General features: G+C 38.6%; 1 protein-coding gene across 1 annotated transcript in view; it reads left to right on the top strand.

Annotated features, from left to right (window-relative positions):
• The window catches only part of RECK (reversion inducing cysteine rich protein with kazal motifs), an 83640-nt gene that overhangs the window by 1503 nt on the left and 66391 nt on the right, over positions 1-15746 (top strand). Inside the window, exon 2 of the mRNA XM_018052160.1 lies at positions 14412-14470. Within this exon, the coding sequence (XP_017907649.1) occupies positions 14412-14470 (59 nt within the window). The remainder of the gene's footprint in view (positions 1-14411; positions 14471-15746) is intronic.

A 15746-nucleotide genomic window follows, 5' to 3' on the forward strand; every position in this document is an offset into this window, starting at 1 on the left:
TCACAGGGAGACACACCTGGAAAGAGCAAAATCAGCCTCAACAGGTTTCAAGGTAGCTTACAAGAGTTAAAGGATTTTGTTTAAGCCAAGAGTATTTCAAGAAGGGAGAGAATTGTCAGGAGCCTGGGGTTATATAGTTAATTATAATTGAGTTCTAACAAAGCTGTCAATTAGACAAATCAAAGGAGAAAGAAAGAATGTTGTATATTTGGGGCTAAATCAGCTTACTTTCCTGGGTCCTATTTTTTCTCTTTAAGTTAAAGAAATTGAATTAAAGCACTTTCAAAGTTTTGATTCATTAGAAAACTAGTTGCCTATGATCCCATAGCTGGTCAGTTCTGTGGGAAATAGTAGAGTAGAATATAGTTAAGAATATTTGAACAAATTTACTTAGCTTTATTCTTTGTGCTTTAATATCCACATTTATTGTATATAAAGATTCAAGATTATCATAGATTTTTATCGCAATAATTGAGATAATACACACACCTCCCTGGTGGCTCAGACAGTAAAGCGTCTCTCTACAATGTGGGAGACCCGGGTTCCATCCCTGGGTTGGTAAGATCCCCTGGAGAAGGAAATGGCAATCCACTCCAGGGCTATTGCCTGGAAAATCCCATGGACAGAGGAGCCTGGTAGGCTACAGCCCATGGGGTAGCAAAGAGTCGGACGCGACTGAGTGACTTCACTTCACTTCACATGCATATTAGCTATTAAGTACGTTTGGGAAACACTGTACACTGTACCCCTCTCTTATAAATTCACAAACAGGTTAGGTTCACAATAGTTTGCAAAGATTCCTGTGGTTAAGAAACTTGTTGCTGGGAGAATGGAGAAATGGGGAAATGACTGCTGATGAGTATGAGGTTTCTTTTCAGGGTGATGAAAATGTTTGAAATTGAAAAATAGTGAGCACAATTCTGTGAATATACTAAAAACAACTGAATGGTACACTTTAAAAGTATGAATTTTATAATGTGTTACTGTTAAAAGATAGACGGGGTCATATTAAAATTGCAAGTTTATTTGAGCAAAAATTGATTTGAATTTGGGCAGTGTCAAATGGGAAGTAACAGGAGCTCAGGAAGGACTTTTATAGAAAAGGTGGAGACGAAGCAAGGAAATATTTGATTGGCTATAGTTTGAGCAGGTGTCTTATTTGGGAAAGGCCAGCTGTTCCTGATTGATTGTCCTTAGGATTTTGATCTCTTAACCTTGGGGCATTATAGGCTTAAGTTTTGGTTTACTTAGGTAGGCTGCTAAGGAACTGACGCCAACTCAGTCTAGTGGTCTCCTTGTTTTATTAATTTAACATGACTTTTATCTCAGTAAAATTGTTATGCAAAGAAAGAAAGAAACCTTTTTGCTTAAAGAACTGTTTTTTTCTTCATAGCACCTCAATCCCAATTTAGGAAATTCTGGGCTAGCAGATTTCTAAAGGCCCTACCAGTTCAAAACCTCCATGACAACACAGAATTTGCATTGTTTGCTAAAAAAGGAAAACCCCCAAGTTTGATGTAAAAGTGAGAATTGTCTCTTGTACTAAATTCTTAGGCATATATTGCCTGCTTCCTTACATAAAGGACATTGAGTAATATAATAAACAAAGGATTCCACTGTGGATTTGTATAAAGTGTGGAAAATGTTCCTCAATCCTAGACAAAAATTAAGAAAACAATATTAAATTGTGTTTCAATAAAGGCCTGACTTGTATTCCTGCTCAGTCTTCGTTCTCATCTCCTTACCCCATCCAAGGTTGAGTAATCCTGTCTCCTCTGGTATAAAGCATTTTACAAGTCTTATTTGTTCTGACTTGGAGATTTCATTCCTGTTGGAGGAGAGGGAAGGAATGATTTGACTTGTTAGTTATTATCTCTTGTGCAGTTTGGCCACACCCTGTACATTGGAGTAACGCCACACTTCCACAGTGTACTTTCTGGTCTCCTTGACCCCCAGCTCTCCTCCTCAGCACCTCTAGTGTTTCCTTTGAAGGATAGGCTGGAACCCTGTGCTACAGTCTGAGAATCTGTGTGTCATGTCACCTGATACTAGCTCTGTTTCTATCTAAGATATTTTCTAATTGTACTAAAGAGAGAAAGATGTAACATTAAGGTCTAGGTTTCAATAAGTTGATATTTAAGAAATTATGTAATAGCCTAGGATCCTGAAAAAGAATGTAATGAATTTTAAGTTAGAAAAAGTGACCGCCTATCTGGAGGAATGTAATAAGAAACAGATTCTCTTTCCTTTCAAATAGAACCATCTTGGCCCACACTGTAAAAGGAGTGAGAAACCAGATATAACAGTTTATTCTGGTATGCTACTAAAGGTTCCTGTCTTATAGTCCTAGATTTAAACAGTCTTTCATTAATCATACCTTTCATCCTTTGCCATTTTTTGAAGAAAGTAGAATGATGTCAAACAGGTGGTTTTTATATATTATAAATGTGTTTTTTTTTTTAAGAGCAAAAGAGATACTGCAAAAAATTTGCACGCTTACTATATATCAGGCACTGTTTTAGGTTCAGGGTTACTGCTTTCAAGGGGCTTCGATTTCTAGTAGAGGGGAAATAGACTGTTGTTCAGTAACTAAGTCATGTCCAACTCTTTGCGCCCCCATGGACTGGAGCTTCCCTGTCTTTCACTATCTCCTGGAGATTGCTCAGATTCATGTTGATTGAGTCGGTGATAGACAATAAACAGATAAATAAAATGATTTCTAGTAGTGATAAATATGCTGTGAAGGAAACTAGAGGGTAGCATAGAGAATTGTGTGAGTAGTGAGGAGTGGTTCTTTCTATAATGATGTCAAGAAAAGCTTCTTTGAGAGGGTAAAGTTCCAAGACCAAAGGTGCTGTCCTTAGGAAAGATCAGGGTGGGGACCAGAAAGTGCATAGGCCCTGAAGCAAGAAGAAACTGAAGGTCAGTATGGTTGCAACATAGTGAGCAGGTGAATTAGCCAGGGCTGGTGGGCTGCCGTCTATGGGGTCGCACAGAGTCGGACACGACTAAAGCGACTTAGCAGCAGCAGCAGGAGAGTCAGAAAACAATAGAATGGGAAAGACTAGAGATCTCTTCAAGAAAATTAGAGATACCAAGGGAACGTTTCATGCAAAGATGGGCGCAATAAAGGACAGAAATGGTATGGACCTAACAGAAGCAGAAGATATTAAGAAGAGGTAGCAAGAATACACAGAACTATACAGAAAGATCTTCATGACCCAGATAACCACGATGGTGTGATCACTAGACTAGAGCCACATCCTGAGATGTGAAGTCAAGGGGGCCTTAGGAAGCATCACTTCAAAAAAAACTAGTGACACGATTCCAGTTGAGCTATTTCAAATCCTTAACGATGATGCTGTCAAAGTGCTACAATATGCCAGCAAATTTGGGAAACTCAGCAGTGGCCACAGGACTGGAAAAGGTCAGTTTTCATTCCAATCCCAAAGAAAGGCAATGCCAAAGAATGTTCACACTACCATACAATTGAACTCATCTCACACGCTCGCAATGTAATGTTCAAAATTCTCCAAGCCAGCCTTCAATAGTGCAAGAACCATGAACTTCCAGATGTTCAAGCTGGTTTTAGAAAAGGCAAATGAACCAGAGATCAAATTGCCAACATCCATTGGATCATTGAAAAAGTGAGAGAGTTCCAAAAAAACATCTACTTCTGCTTTATTGACTATGCCAAAGCCTTTGATTGTGTGGATCACAACAAACTGTGGAAAATTCTGAAAGAGATGGGAATACCAGACCAACTGACCTGTCTCCTGAGAAATCTGTATGCAGGTCAAGAAGCAACAGTTAGAACTGTACACAAAACAACAGACTGGTTCCAAATCAGGAAAGGAGTACGTCAAGGCTGTATACTGTCACCCTGTTTATTTAGCTTATAGGCAGAGTACATCATGTGAAATACCAAGGCTGGATGAAGTACAAGCTGAAATCAAGATTGCTGGGAAAAATATCAATAATCTTAGATACGCAGACAATACCACCCTTATGGCAGAAAGTGAATAAGAACAAAAGAGCCTCTTGTTGAAAGCGAAAGAGAGTGAAATAGTTGGCTTAAAACTCAACATTCAGAAAACTAAGATCATGGCATCTGATCCCATCAATTCATGGTATATAGATGGGGAAACAATGGAAACAGTGACAGACTTTAGAGGGTTCCAAAATCACTGCAGATGGTGACTGCAGCCATGAAATTAAAAGATGGTTGCTCCTTGGAAGAAAAGCTATGACCAACCTAGACAGCGCATTAAAAAGCAGAGATGTTACTTTGCTGACAAAGGTCTGTCTAGTCAAAGCTATGGTTTTTCCCTTGGTCATGTATGGATTTGAGAGTTGGACTATAAAGAATGCTGAGCGCTGAAGAATTGATGCTTTTGAACTGTGGTGTTGGTGAAGACTCTTGAGAGTCCTTGGACAGCAAGGAGATCCAACCAGTCAATCCTAAAGGAAATCAGTCCTGAATGTTCATTGGAAGGACTGATGCTGAAGCTGAAACTCCAATACTTTGGCCACTTGATGCGAAAAACTGACTCATTGGAAAAGACACTGGTGCTGGAAAAGATTGAAGGCAGGAGGGGAAGGGGACGACAGAAGATGAGATGGTTAGATGGCCTCACCAACTTGATGGACATAAGTCTGAGCAAGCTCCGGGAGTTGGTGATGGACAGGGAGGCCTGGCGTGCTGCAGTCCATGGGGTTGCAAAGAGTCTGACACAACTGAGCAGCAACTGAACTGAACTGAACTCAGGAGAGTCAGACACAGCTGATGCGATTTAGCACACACGCATGCAGATAGTACTGAGCTGTGCAAAAGGCCACTTAAGGATTGTGGTTATTATTGTATGTGCAAATAGAAACCAGTGGACCTTTAAGAGATGTATGCTTTCATTTCTGTTTTAGATCACACTGACTGCTGAATTTTAAAAAGTTATTGTAAGAGGGTACGAATCAAAGCAGAGCTATTAGGCCACTGTAGTAGTCAAGGTAGGAGATAATTCTTAGAGTGATGATGGGGATTAAAGAGGACAAATTCAGAATATATCACTAATGGATTGGATGTGGAAAGTGAGGGAAGCAAGAATTAAAGATTGTTTCTAGCTTTTCACCTTTAGCAACTTTGTGGAAAATGTTGCTATTTACTGAGGTCAAGATGATGGGGAGAAGTAAGTTGGAGGTTTGGCAGGTGAGTCAGGAAGAGAATCAAAATTTCTGTTTTCATATATGTTTAAGGTGGATATTAGGACTAACTCCCCTTGGTCCATTGCTTACTAAACTAAATGTCACACCTGTAAGTATTCCATTCAGCAAATATTCATTGAGGGGTTAATAGTGCCAGACACTGTGACAAGCATTAGGTACATAATTTGGTAAACAAAAACAGACGTGGTCTCTGCTTTCATGGGGTTTATGGTTTAGCGAGAATATCAGACATTCAGTTCAGTTCAGTCGCTCAGTTGTGTCCGACTCTTTGCGACCTCAAGAATTGCAGCACACCAGGCCTCCCTGTCCATCACCAACTCCCGGAGTTCACTCAGACTCACTTCCATCGAGTCAGTGATGCCATCCATCCATCTCATCCTCTGTCGTCCCCTTCTCCTCCTGCCGGCAATCCCTCCCAGCATCAGAGTCTTTTCCAGTGAGTCAGCTCTTCGCATGAGGTGGCCAAAGTACTGGAGTTTCAGCTTAATGGCATCATTCCTTCCAAAGAAATCCCAGGGCTGACCTCCTTCAGAATGGACTGGTTGGATCTCCTTGCAGTCCAAGGGACTCTCAAGAGTCTTCTCCAACACCACAGTTCAAAAGCATCAATTCTTTGGCACTCAGCTTTCTTCACAGTCCAACTCTCACATCCATACATGACCACAGGAAAAACCATAGCCTTGACTAAACGGACCTTTGTTGGCAAAGTAATGTCTCTGCTTTTTAATATGCTGTCTAGGTTGGTCATAACTTTTCTTCCAAGGAGTAAGCATCTTTTAATTTCATGGCTGTAGTCACCATCTGTAGTGATTTTGGAGCCCAAAGAGATAAAGTCTGACACTGTTTCCACTGTTTCCCCATCTATTTCCCATCAAGTGATGGGACCAGATGCCATGATCTTCATTTTCTGAATGTTGAGCTCTAAGCCAACTTTTTCACTCTCCTCTTTCACTTTCGTCAAGAGGCTTTTTAGTCCCTCTTCACTTTCTGCCATAAGGGTGGTGTCATCTGCATATCTGAGGTTATCGATATTTCTCCTGGCAATCTTGATTCCAGCTTGTGCTTCGTCCAGCCCAGCGTTTCTCATGATGTACTCTGCATAGAAGTTAAATATCACCAAAAAGTGTGTAATATCTGCATTACTAGTATTGTGTAGTTATATTTGTAGATATCCATTTATATTCTAAATCTGAATATATTTGAGGAAAAATCATACGATTTAGTCAAATATGTAGTACATAATGTAGAGCACATAACTTACATGAAGAAGACTTCAAGAAAAGTGTAATAAGTATTAAGAGAAACATTTTCACCATGGAATATATCATTGGGAGCCAGACACAAATACTTTGAGATGCCTTGTTTTATAGATGGGAATAGATAGCATAGAATGGAGAAGGGAATTATCCGAGAATACTGGCTATTAGCGTCTGTGGGGTGGGGGCGGATCTGAGGAGTCATTTGCTTAGTTGTTTCATAATGATGTATAATAATGTGTTTAGGGTCTTTTGACCCCCAAAAGAGCAGAAACCAAGGTGGCTTAGGAGTAGGGAGCTAGCTAGATAGCATCTAACGGGAACATGGAAATCCAAGGATAGGAAATTGAGCACAACCTCAGGGACTGCTGTGGGAACTAGAAAGCCGCCAGGAACCAAGACTACATTTTTTATTACATTTTTTTTACTTACTTTACAATATTGTATTGATTTTGCCATACATGAACGTGAATCCACCACGGGTGTACACGTGTTCCCCGTCCTGAACCCCCCTCCCACCTCTCTCCCCATCCCATCCCTCTGGGTCATCCCAGTGCACCAGCCCCAAGCATCCTGCATCATGCATTGAACCTGGACTGGCGATTCATTTCACATATGATATTATACATGTTTCATTGCCATTCTCCCAAATCATCCCACCGTCACCCTCTCCCACAGAGTCCAAAAGACTGTTCTATACATCTGTGTTTTTTTTTCTGTCTCTCATACAGGGTTATAGTACCATCTTTCTAAATTCCATATATATGTGTTAGGATACTGTATTGGTGTTTTTCTTTCTGGCTTACTTCACTCTGTATAATTGGCTCCAGTTTCATCCACCTCATTAGAACTGATTCAAATGTATTCTTTTTAATAGCTGCGTAATACTCCATTGTGTATATGTACTACAGCTTTCTTATCCATTTGTCTGCTGATGGACATCTAGGTTGCTTCCATGTCCTGGCTACTATAAACAGTGCTGCGATGAATGCTGGGGTACACGTGTCCCTTTCAATTCTGGTTTGCTCGGTGTGTATGCCCAGCAGTGGGATTGCTGGGTCATAAGGCAGTTCTATTTCCAGTTTTTTAGGGAATCTCCACACTGTTCTCCATAGTGGCTGTACTAATTTGCATTCCCACCAACAATGTAAGAGGGTTCCCTTTTCTCCACACCCTCTCCAGCATTTATTGCTTGTAGACTTTTGGATAGCAGCCATTCTGACTGGCGAAGACTACTTTTAGAGACAGTCTCCCTCTGTCTCTCATAGCTTGTCTCTCTACATCTCTTGCCTTCCCCATTCTCCACCACTAGCTTCCTTTTCTTACTCATGGTTTCTCTATACCGTAAAACTTCCTCAGCTGCAGCTCATCTTGACCTGATATCTGTAGAGCCCACCATCCTCTGGGTACATACCTCTGTGCCTGTGCATATGATTGGGTCCAGCCTATCTTTTGACCTGGGTCAATAACTCTTATGACGTTTGCTAAATTATGGCTTGGTCCATAATGGGACCCTTACCACATGGGAAATGTGGTATGACAGTGATACAGTGAGAGAAATAAACTTTTTGTACATTTTTTTCTGATTAAAAATACTTTGCATAAGTAGGAAATTATTACTTATTAACCAGTGAATAAGAAAAATTTTTGAGCTGAGCACTGTGCTAAATTGTATACAAGAAGTTCCCATTCAGTCTGGAAATACCATTAGTACACACATGAAATTATTAGAGTTAAGTGATAAAGTTTTCAGTTCTAACTAGAATAGTAGAACATTAACCAAAAGAACAACATGGCCTGGAGTTGTTAGAGAAGAAAGGCTTACTTAGAGTTGAGATGGGGCTTAATTTTAAGCCTTGAAAGATGTTTGGGATTTTGTCAGCTGGAAAGAGGGCACTAAGCATTACAGGCAGAAGGCTGTGATCAAGGTATTATTGTATAAATAGAGGCTTTCCTTGTTAAAAAAAATAGTAGAAGATCAGGGAGGGGAAGGTAAGAAGAAGACTTAAGAAAATTTAGAACTGAAATAGCAGGAGGCCATTGTGGACCCTTGATTAAAAGAGTGACATCATGAAAAGTAATTTAAAAAATTAATCTGGCAGTCATATTGATAACAGAAGAGAATGAACCTAATTGGCAGTTGTAGCATTATAGTTTGAGGCAAGCAGTGGAGGATATCTGTAACTTGTAAATGAGTCAAGAAAAAGGTACAGTGTTGAATCCAGGTAGTAGGTATATAAATAATCATTTTACTCTTTGGCTCTTTCTTGGCTGATGATATATTTTATGTATATACACAGGCACACATCCACCTTCCAAGGGATAAATGTGACAATTGTAAGAATGCATTTATAAGCTAAAGTTGCAGTTGTCATTTAAATGTTTTTAAGGGATGGTCAATTTCCAGACTGTTTGGAAAATAAAAATTTGAAAATAAGATTTTTAAAATTAACATACCTTTTTTATTTGGAATGGTCTTTTTGCAGTATCAGCTCAGATTTAGTTTATTCCCTGTCAGTAGTGCAGCATATATGTATTCTGCTTTAGTAATTCTCTAAAAATACATTAATTAGAAAGAATCTTTATTTTCTTTAGAAAAGAAAACAATACTGTCTTTTCATTAACCAAATTGAGGTTTTGGGAGTCTTCTATAGCAAACTCTCTTTTAACTTCAAATATCCTATAATTCTATGAATATTTTAGTTTTAGATTAGAGTGTGTAATTGTTTTTTTAAATGCTAGTTGGTCTCAGAAGTTGCATTTTTCCCTTGTGGCTGGAGCATGTGCTTCCTGCTTGCTTGCCTGTCTTTAGTAGGCACGTGGCCCAAACCAGCAGCCAACCCTTGATGTTTCTAATTACTGGGTAATTCTGCTCAAATATTTCTAGGTTGCACTAATACTCTCTTAAATCCAATATATGTGGCTTTTAGTAATCAGTTTGGGGTTTTTATTAATTCTATATTTTCAGAGTTTAGAAATAAAGAATGCAAAATATTACACTCATCCTTATGTCTTTAATAAGGATGATATCTGTGCTATTTATTTTCATCCTGTCAATAGCAAGTGTTATTTTGAACTAATTTACCTTTATCTGTTCAATTCCATTTTATGAAGATAACCAGAGTTTTAAACTATTCTTAAAGAACCAGAAATTAGGTTAGAATCAAATTATTAAAATGAAGCATTTCTAGAATTCACTGTCTTCTTTTGTATAAAACATTAGGCCTTGGAGAGTTGTTTGTACTCTAATAGTTGAATGACCCAATTAATCCATTTTAAAAGCTCTGAAAAGACAAAGACCTTTAATTGCCACATTAATTGCATTTGAATCCTTTGCCCTCATTCTTAATAAAGGCATATGACTTAATGTCTATTTGTAGACATAAAGTATGCAGTGTTTAAGAGTCTAGTAAGTTTTTGTTGTTTCAAAGAAAGAAAAATGTGTACAAATATAATGATGACTAATGTTAAAAATAAAATGTGGAGAACATGATTTAGTATAGGTCCCCTAGCCTGTTCTAGGAGGGTGGCAGTTCCTCTCAAGAGAGGAAATGTATTATTACAGAGGAATGCTTGGTTAGGAGGGGGAAGGGCATTACTACTAGAAGACTTCAGGCTGCTCTCTAATCCCATTTTGTCAGAAATTTCAGAAGCCTTTTGGAAAGACTAGAAAGAAATATGTCAAAAATGTCAATACACGTTCTGACAGGACAGTGGGGATATTAGATCATTTTTCTTCTTTTCCAGATTTTGGGATTTCTTAATGAAAAAGTGAATCATTTTAAAAATTTAACTTTGGGGGTCACCCCACTATAAATTTGACCTTCACCATTAAATAGGAAAAAATAAACCTTTATATTTTTAACAAATCTTTCATTGTTATTGGAGTTTTAATTGTGATACATTTCATGTTTCTGTTCTAAATAGACCTTTGCTCCAAGAAACTTTTTTTCCAAAAATTCCTAGGCCCAAGTCAGACTCTTACCTGCCTGTTTTCTTTTTGTTAAGCCTGTGCTTAATGGGGATCATGTATTATCCTGAGTTATCTTTGCTCTCCATTAGCTGGATTTTCTGTCCTCATGTGACCTTTGTGTTGGAAGATAGTAGAAAGTGGCAACAACTTGAGCATTTCAAAAGATCACATCGATGTCACACAGAAGATCCCCCGCCCCACCTTTCTTTTCTTGCCTGTCTTCTTCATTCTAATGAGGCTGGGGACATAACAGGATCTTAAAGGGGGGGGGGTGCGGTTCAGCATGGTGTGGCATGGCAGAGAAGAGAGGGATGTTGTGAGAAAGTCTCATTAGTGATTGGGCCCATCCTTGAATACAGCGCTTCTAAGAAGGTAGCTATAGCCTATAAACAGGGAATTTTTTAATTTCTGAAACTTAATGGAATTTCTACATTCTGAAAATGGCAACTCACTCCAGTATTCTTGCCTGGAAAATCCCATGGATGGAGGAGCCTGACAGGCTACAGTCTACAGAGTTGCAAAGAGTCAGATAGGACTGAGCGACTTCACTTTCACTTTTTCAGAATTTTTAAGTCAAATGTTAGAACTTTAAGACACCTTTTTCCATATAGCATTAGAAAGCCTGTCCCACAGTAGTGTTTTATGAAACTAAACTGTGGCAATATGTTAGTAATATCATATGCCCTGTTATTGTTTTATGGAGTAACTATCAGTTTTGAGCTTAAAAGGATATTGGTAAGAGCTAAAGAGAACCTTTTTTATTCATTCATTTCTTCCCAATACCAATGTTACCTTCAATCAAAAAAGCTCTGCTGTCATCTATTTTATATACTGAAATTATATAGATTTCATTTAAAGAGATTGATATAGATGTGTATGTATATATATATACATGCACACATATGTAGGCATTGTATTGGATCTAGCTGCCTGAAATGTGATATTTTCATGTCCTTGTCACTTTTGACTTAGCACTTTATAAACAGCCCCTGATCAATTCAGCTTTATCTTTTTTCCCAGTTAGCTTCATTCTAGAATAATGACATGCCCCTGCTGATTATCTATATCACTAATTTATTAATTTTTCTAGGCTCATAATGCTGCTTGGCAACATTTTTCCTTTTCTGTGATGTTTCTGAAATTGGCATGCTGAGATGTAAAATAAGTGGCATGAGAAAAATATCTTGTGCTCTGAGAAATCTGTCTACTTAGATCCTTTTTAGGAGATTAATGATGCATATTAATATATTAAAGGTTTCATAAAGTCCAGTAAAGAATTATCTTTAAAGGGAACCCTCTTGCTATTGTTGGTGGAAATATAAGTTGGTACAGCCACTATGGAGAACAGTATGGGGGTTCTTTAAAAAACTAAAGCTAGAACTATCATATCACTCTGCAATCCCACTCAGGGACATGTATCCAGAGAAAAACATGGCCTGAAAAGATACATGCACCCCAGTGTTCAAGGCAGCATTGTTTACAATAACCAAGACATGGAAAGAACTTAAATGTCCATTGACAGAGGACTGGATAAAGAAGATGTGGTGTGTGTGTGTGTGTATATATATATATCTGTATACACACATGCATATATGTAAGCATTGGAATATTACTCGGCCATTAAAAAGAATGAAATAAGGACATTTGCAGCAACATGGGTGGACCTAGAGACTGTTATATGAGTGAAGTAAGTCAGAGAAGGAAAAATATATGACATCCCTTATATGTGGAATCTAAAAAGAAATGATACAAATGAATTTACTTACAAAGCAGAGACTCACAGACTTAGAAAACAAACTTATGGTTGAGGGTTGAGTGAAGGGATAGTTAAGGACTTCGGGAAGTTATGCACACCCTGCTATATTTTAAATGGATAACCAACAAAAATCAATTGCATAGCACATGGAACTCTACCCAGTGTTATGTGCCAGCCTGGATGGGAGCAGGGTTGGGGTGGGGGAGGGGGGAATGGATACATGTATATATATAACTGAGTCCCTTCACTGTTTACCTGAAACTGTCACAACATTATTGATTGGCTATTCAGTTCAGTTCAGTCGCTCAGTCATGTCCAACTCTTTGTGACTCCATGGACTGCAGCACACCAGGCTTCCCTGTCCATCACCAACTCTCAGAGCTTACTCAGACTCATGTCCATTGAGTCGGTGGTGCCATCCAACCATCTCATCTTCTGTCGTCACCTTCTCCTCCTGCCTTCAGTCTTTCCCAGCATCAGGGTCTTTTCCAATGAGTCAGTTCTTTGCATCAAGTGGCCAAAGTATAGGAGTTTCAGCTTCAGCATTAGTCCTTCCAATGAATATTCAGGGTTGATTTCGTTTAGAATTGACTGGTTTGGTCTCCTTGCAGTCCAAGGGACTCTCAGTCTTCTCCAACACCAAAGTTCAAAACCATCAATTCTTCAGTGCTCAGCTTTCTTTATAGTCCAACTCTCAAATCCATACATGACCAAGGGAAAAACCATAGCTTTGACTAGACGGACTTTGTTGGCAAAGTAACGTCTCTGCTTTTTAATGTGCTGTCTAGGTTGGTCATAGCTTTTCTTCCAAGGAGTAAGTGTCTTTTAATTTCATGGCTGCAGTCACCATCTGCAGTGATTTTGGAGCCCCCCAAAATAAAGTCTGTCACTGTTTCCATTGTCCCCATCTATTTGCCATGAATTGATGACACCGGATGCCATGATCTTAGTTTTCTGAATGTTGAGCTTTAAGCCAACTTTCACTCTCCTCTTTCACTTTCATCAAGAGGCTATTTAGTTCTTCTTTGCTTTCCACCATAAGGGTGGTATCATCTGCATATTTAAGATTATTGATATTTCTCCCAGCAATCTTGATTCCAGCTTGTGCTTCATCCAGCCCAGCATTTCGCATGATGTACTCTGCATATAAGTTAAATAAACAGAGCGACAGTATACAGCCTTGACATACTCCTTTCCTGATTTTGAACCAGTCTGTTGTTCCATGTCCAATTCTAACTGTTGCTTCTTGACATGCATACAGATTTCTCAGGAGTCAGGTCAGGTATTCCCATCTCTTTAAGAATATTCTCCGATTTGAGAAAGAAATTTCTCAAATTCTTAAGAATTTAAGATCGGCTATACCCCAATGCAAAATTTTTTTGGTGTTTAAAAAATAAATTAAAAATGGCATTAAAGTGTAGTCACTCAGTCCTGTCTGATTCTTTGCGACCCCATAGACTAGCCCTGCCAGGCTCCTCTGTCCATGGGATTCTCCAGACAAGAATGCTGGAGTGGGTTGCCATTCCCTTCTCCAGGGGATAAAAATAAAATAATTTTCAAAATTTCTCTTTTAACTTTTTAATCCTTTGTTTCCTAATTTATTTGAACATGAAACATTTTCTCTTGAGGAATAGATATTAACACATCATGAAACAGTGTTCATAGAAAACAGTTTGAGAAACATTTATAGTTGCTTCCTTTGTTCTCCACAGTGGCTATCAGAGACATATACAACCTCACTTCGAGCCCTCAACTCTTTTTGTTTTCAAACCTAATCTCTATTTATTTCACTGAGATAATGGAGACTTACATTTAACATGTCCAAAACAAAATTCACTATCTTTTTATCATTTAACCTTCCTTTATAGGAATAATAATAGAATATAGTCCATAGGATAATTATTGAGGGTTGAATGAGATAATCGTAAAGCAAGTAGTAAAATTCTGGCCCATGAAAAGTATATAGTAGCAATTATTATTAAATGACAGTCTCTCCTGTTAAATTACAAGCTCTTAAAGGCAAAAACTGTGTCGTCAAATAGCACCAGCTTTGACTTGAAATAGGTACACAACAAAGGTTTGTTGAGTTAAAATGGATAATAATAGTAATAATCTGTCGAATAAGTGGTTTGTGTAACCATCTGACTTAGCTTAATCATTGTGTTTTAACAGTAGGCAATATTAGGTGTTCATTTTTTCTCCCTAGGTGCACTGTGTTGTAATCACTCAAAGGATAACCAGATGTGCCGTGATGTTTGTGAACAGGTAAGCTTGCATGATAATTATTGAGGATATTATTTAGTGTAATTGTTTCAGAGAAATCCGTTGGACAGCACTTAAATGGTCAGTTGACATCAGCAGTAATGGAACAAGTTAACATGAGTCTGCGAACATGGTGGGGCACAGTATCTGAAGTGGAATTCCTACCCAAAATACATAACCTGAATCCTGAGGAAACAATACGGCAAACCCAGATTGAGGGGTATTCCTCAAAACAACTGCCTGTACCCTTCAGAGATATCAGTGTTACAAAAACAAAGGTCAAGAAATGTCCCAGGAATTCCTAGGTGGTGCTAGTGGTAAAGAACCCGCCTGCTAATGCAGGAGACACAAGAGAGACGGGTTTGATTCCTGGGTTGGGAAGATCCCCTGGAGTAGGAAAAGGCAGTGCACTCCAGTATTCTTGCCTGGAAAGTGCCATGGACGGAGGAGCCTGGCAGGCTGCAGTTCCTGAGGCCTCAAAGAACACACAAGAAACTTCCAGATTAAAGGAAACTAAAGAGATATGACAGCTAAATGCAGTGTATAATTCTGTATTGGGTCCTGGAATTAAAAAAAAAAAAAAAAAGACTGCTATAGAGGATGTGATTGAGATAAATTGGTGAAATTTAAATATGAGCTATAATAATATTGTACCTACCAGTGCGGTGAACTGAATCTGATGATTGTATTATGGTTAGTTAGGATGGTGTCCTTATTCTTAGAAGATACATGCTGGAATTTAGGAATGAATGATCATGTCTGTAATGAATTCTAAATGTTTCATCAAAGTAATAAAAATAATGTGCATATGAGGAGAAAGTTAAAGCAAATGTTAATAATGGGTGAATTTAGATGAAGGCTTATGTGGTTGTTCATTGTACTCAGTTCAGTTCAGTTGCTCAGTCATGTCTGACTCTTTGGGAGCCCATGAACTGCAGCACACCAGGCCTCCCTGTCCATCACCAACTCCCGGAGTTTACTCAAACTCGTGTCCATTGAGTCGGTGATGCCATCCAACGATCACATCCTCTGTTGTCCCCTTCTCCTCCTGCCATCAGTCTTTCCCAGCATCAGGGTCTTTTCAGATGAGTCAGTTCTTTGCATCAGGTGGCCAAAGTATTGGAGTTTCAGCTTCAGCATCAGTCCTTCCAATGAATATTCAGGACTGATTTCCCACCTTTGAAACTTTTTTGTAGTTCTGCTTGAACCTTTTTAAGGCAAGTTCCACTGAAACAATAGCTGTTCATAATGTCTTACCTTTTTTTCATCATCTTGATTG

The sequence above is a fragment of the Capra hircus genome, chromosome 8 (genome assembly GCF_001704415.2).
Source record: "Capra hircus breed San Clemente chromosome 8, ASM170441v1, whole genome shotgun sequence".
NCBI classification, from domain to species: Eukaryota; Metazoa; Chordata; class Mammalia; order Artiodactyla; family Bovidae; genus Capra; species Capra hircus.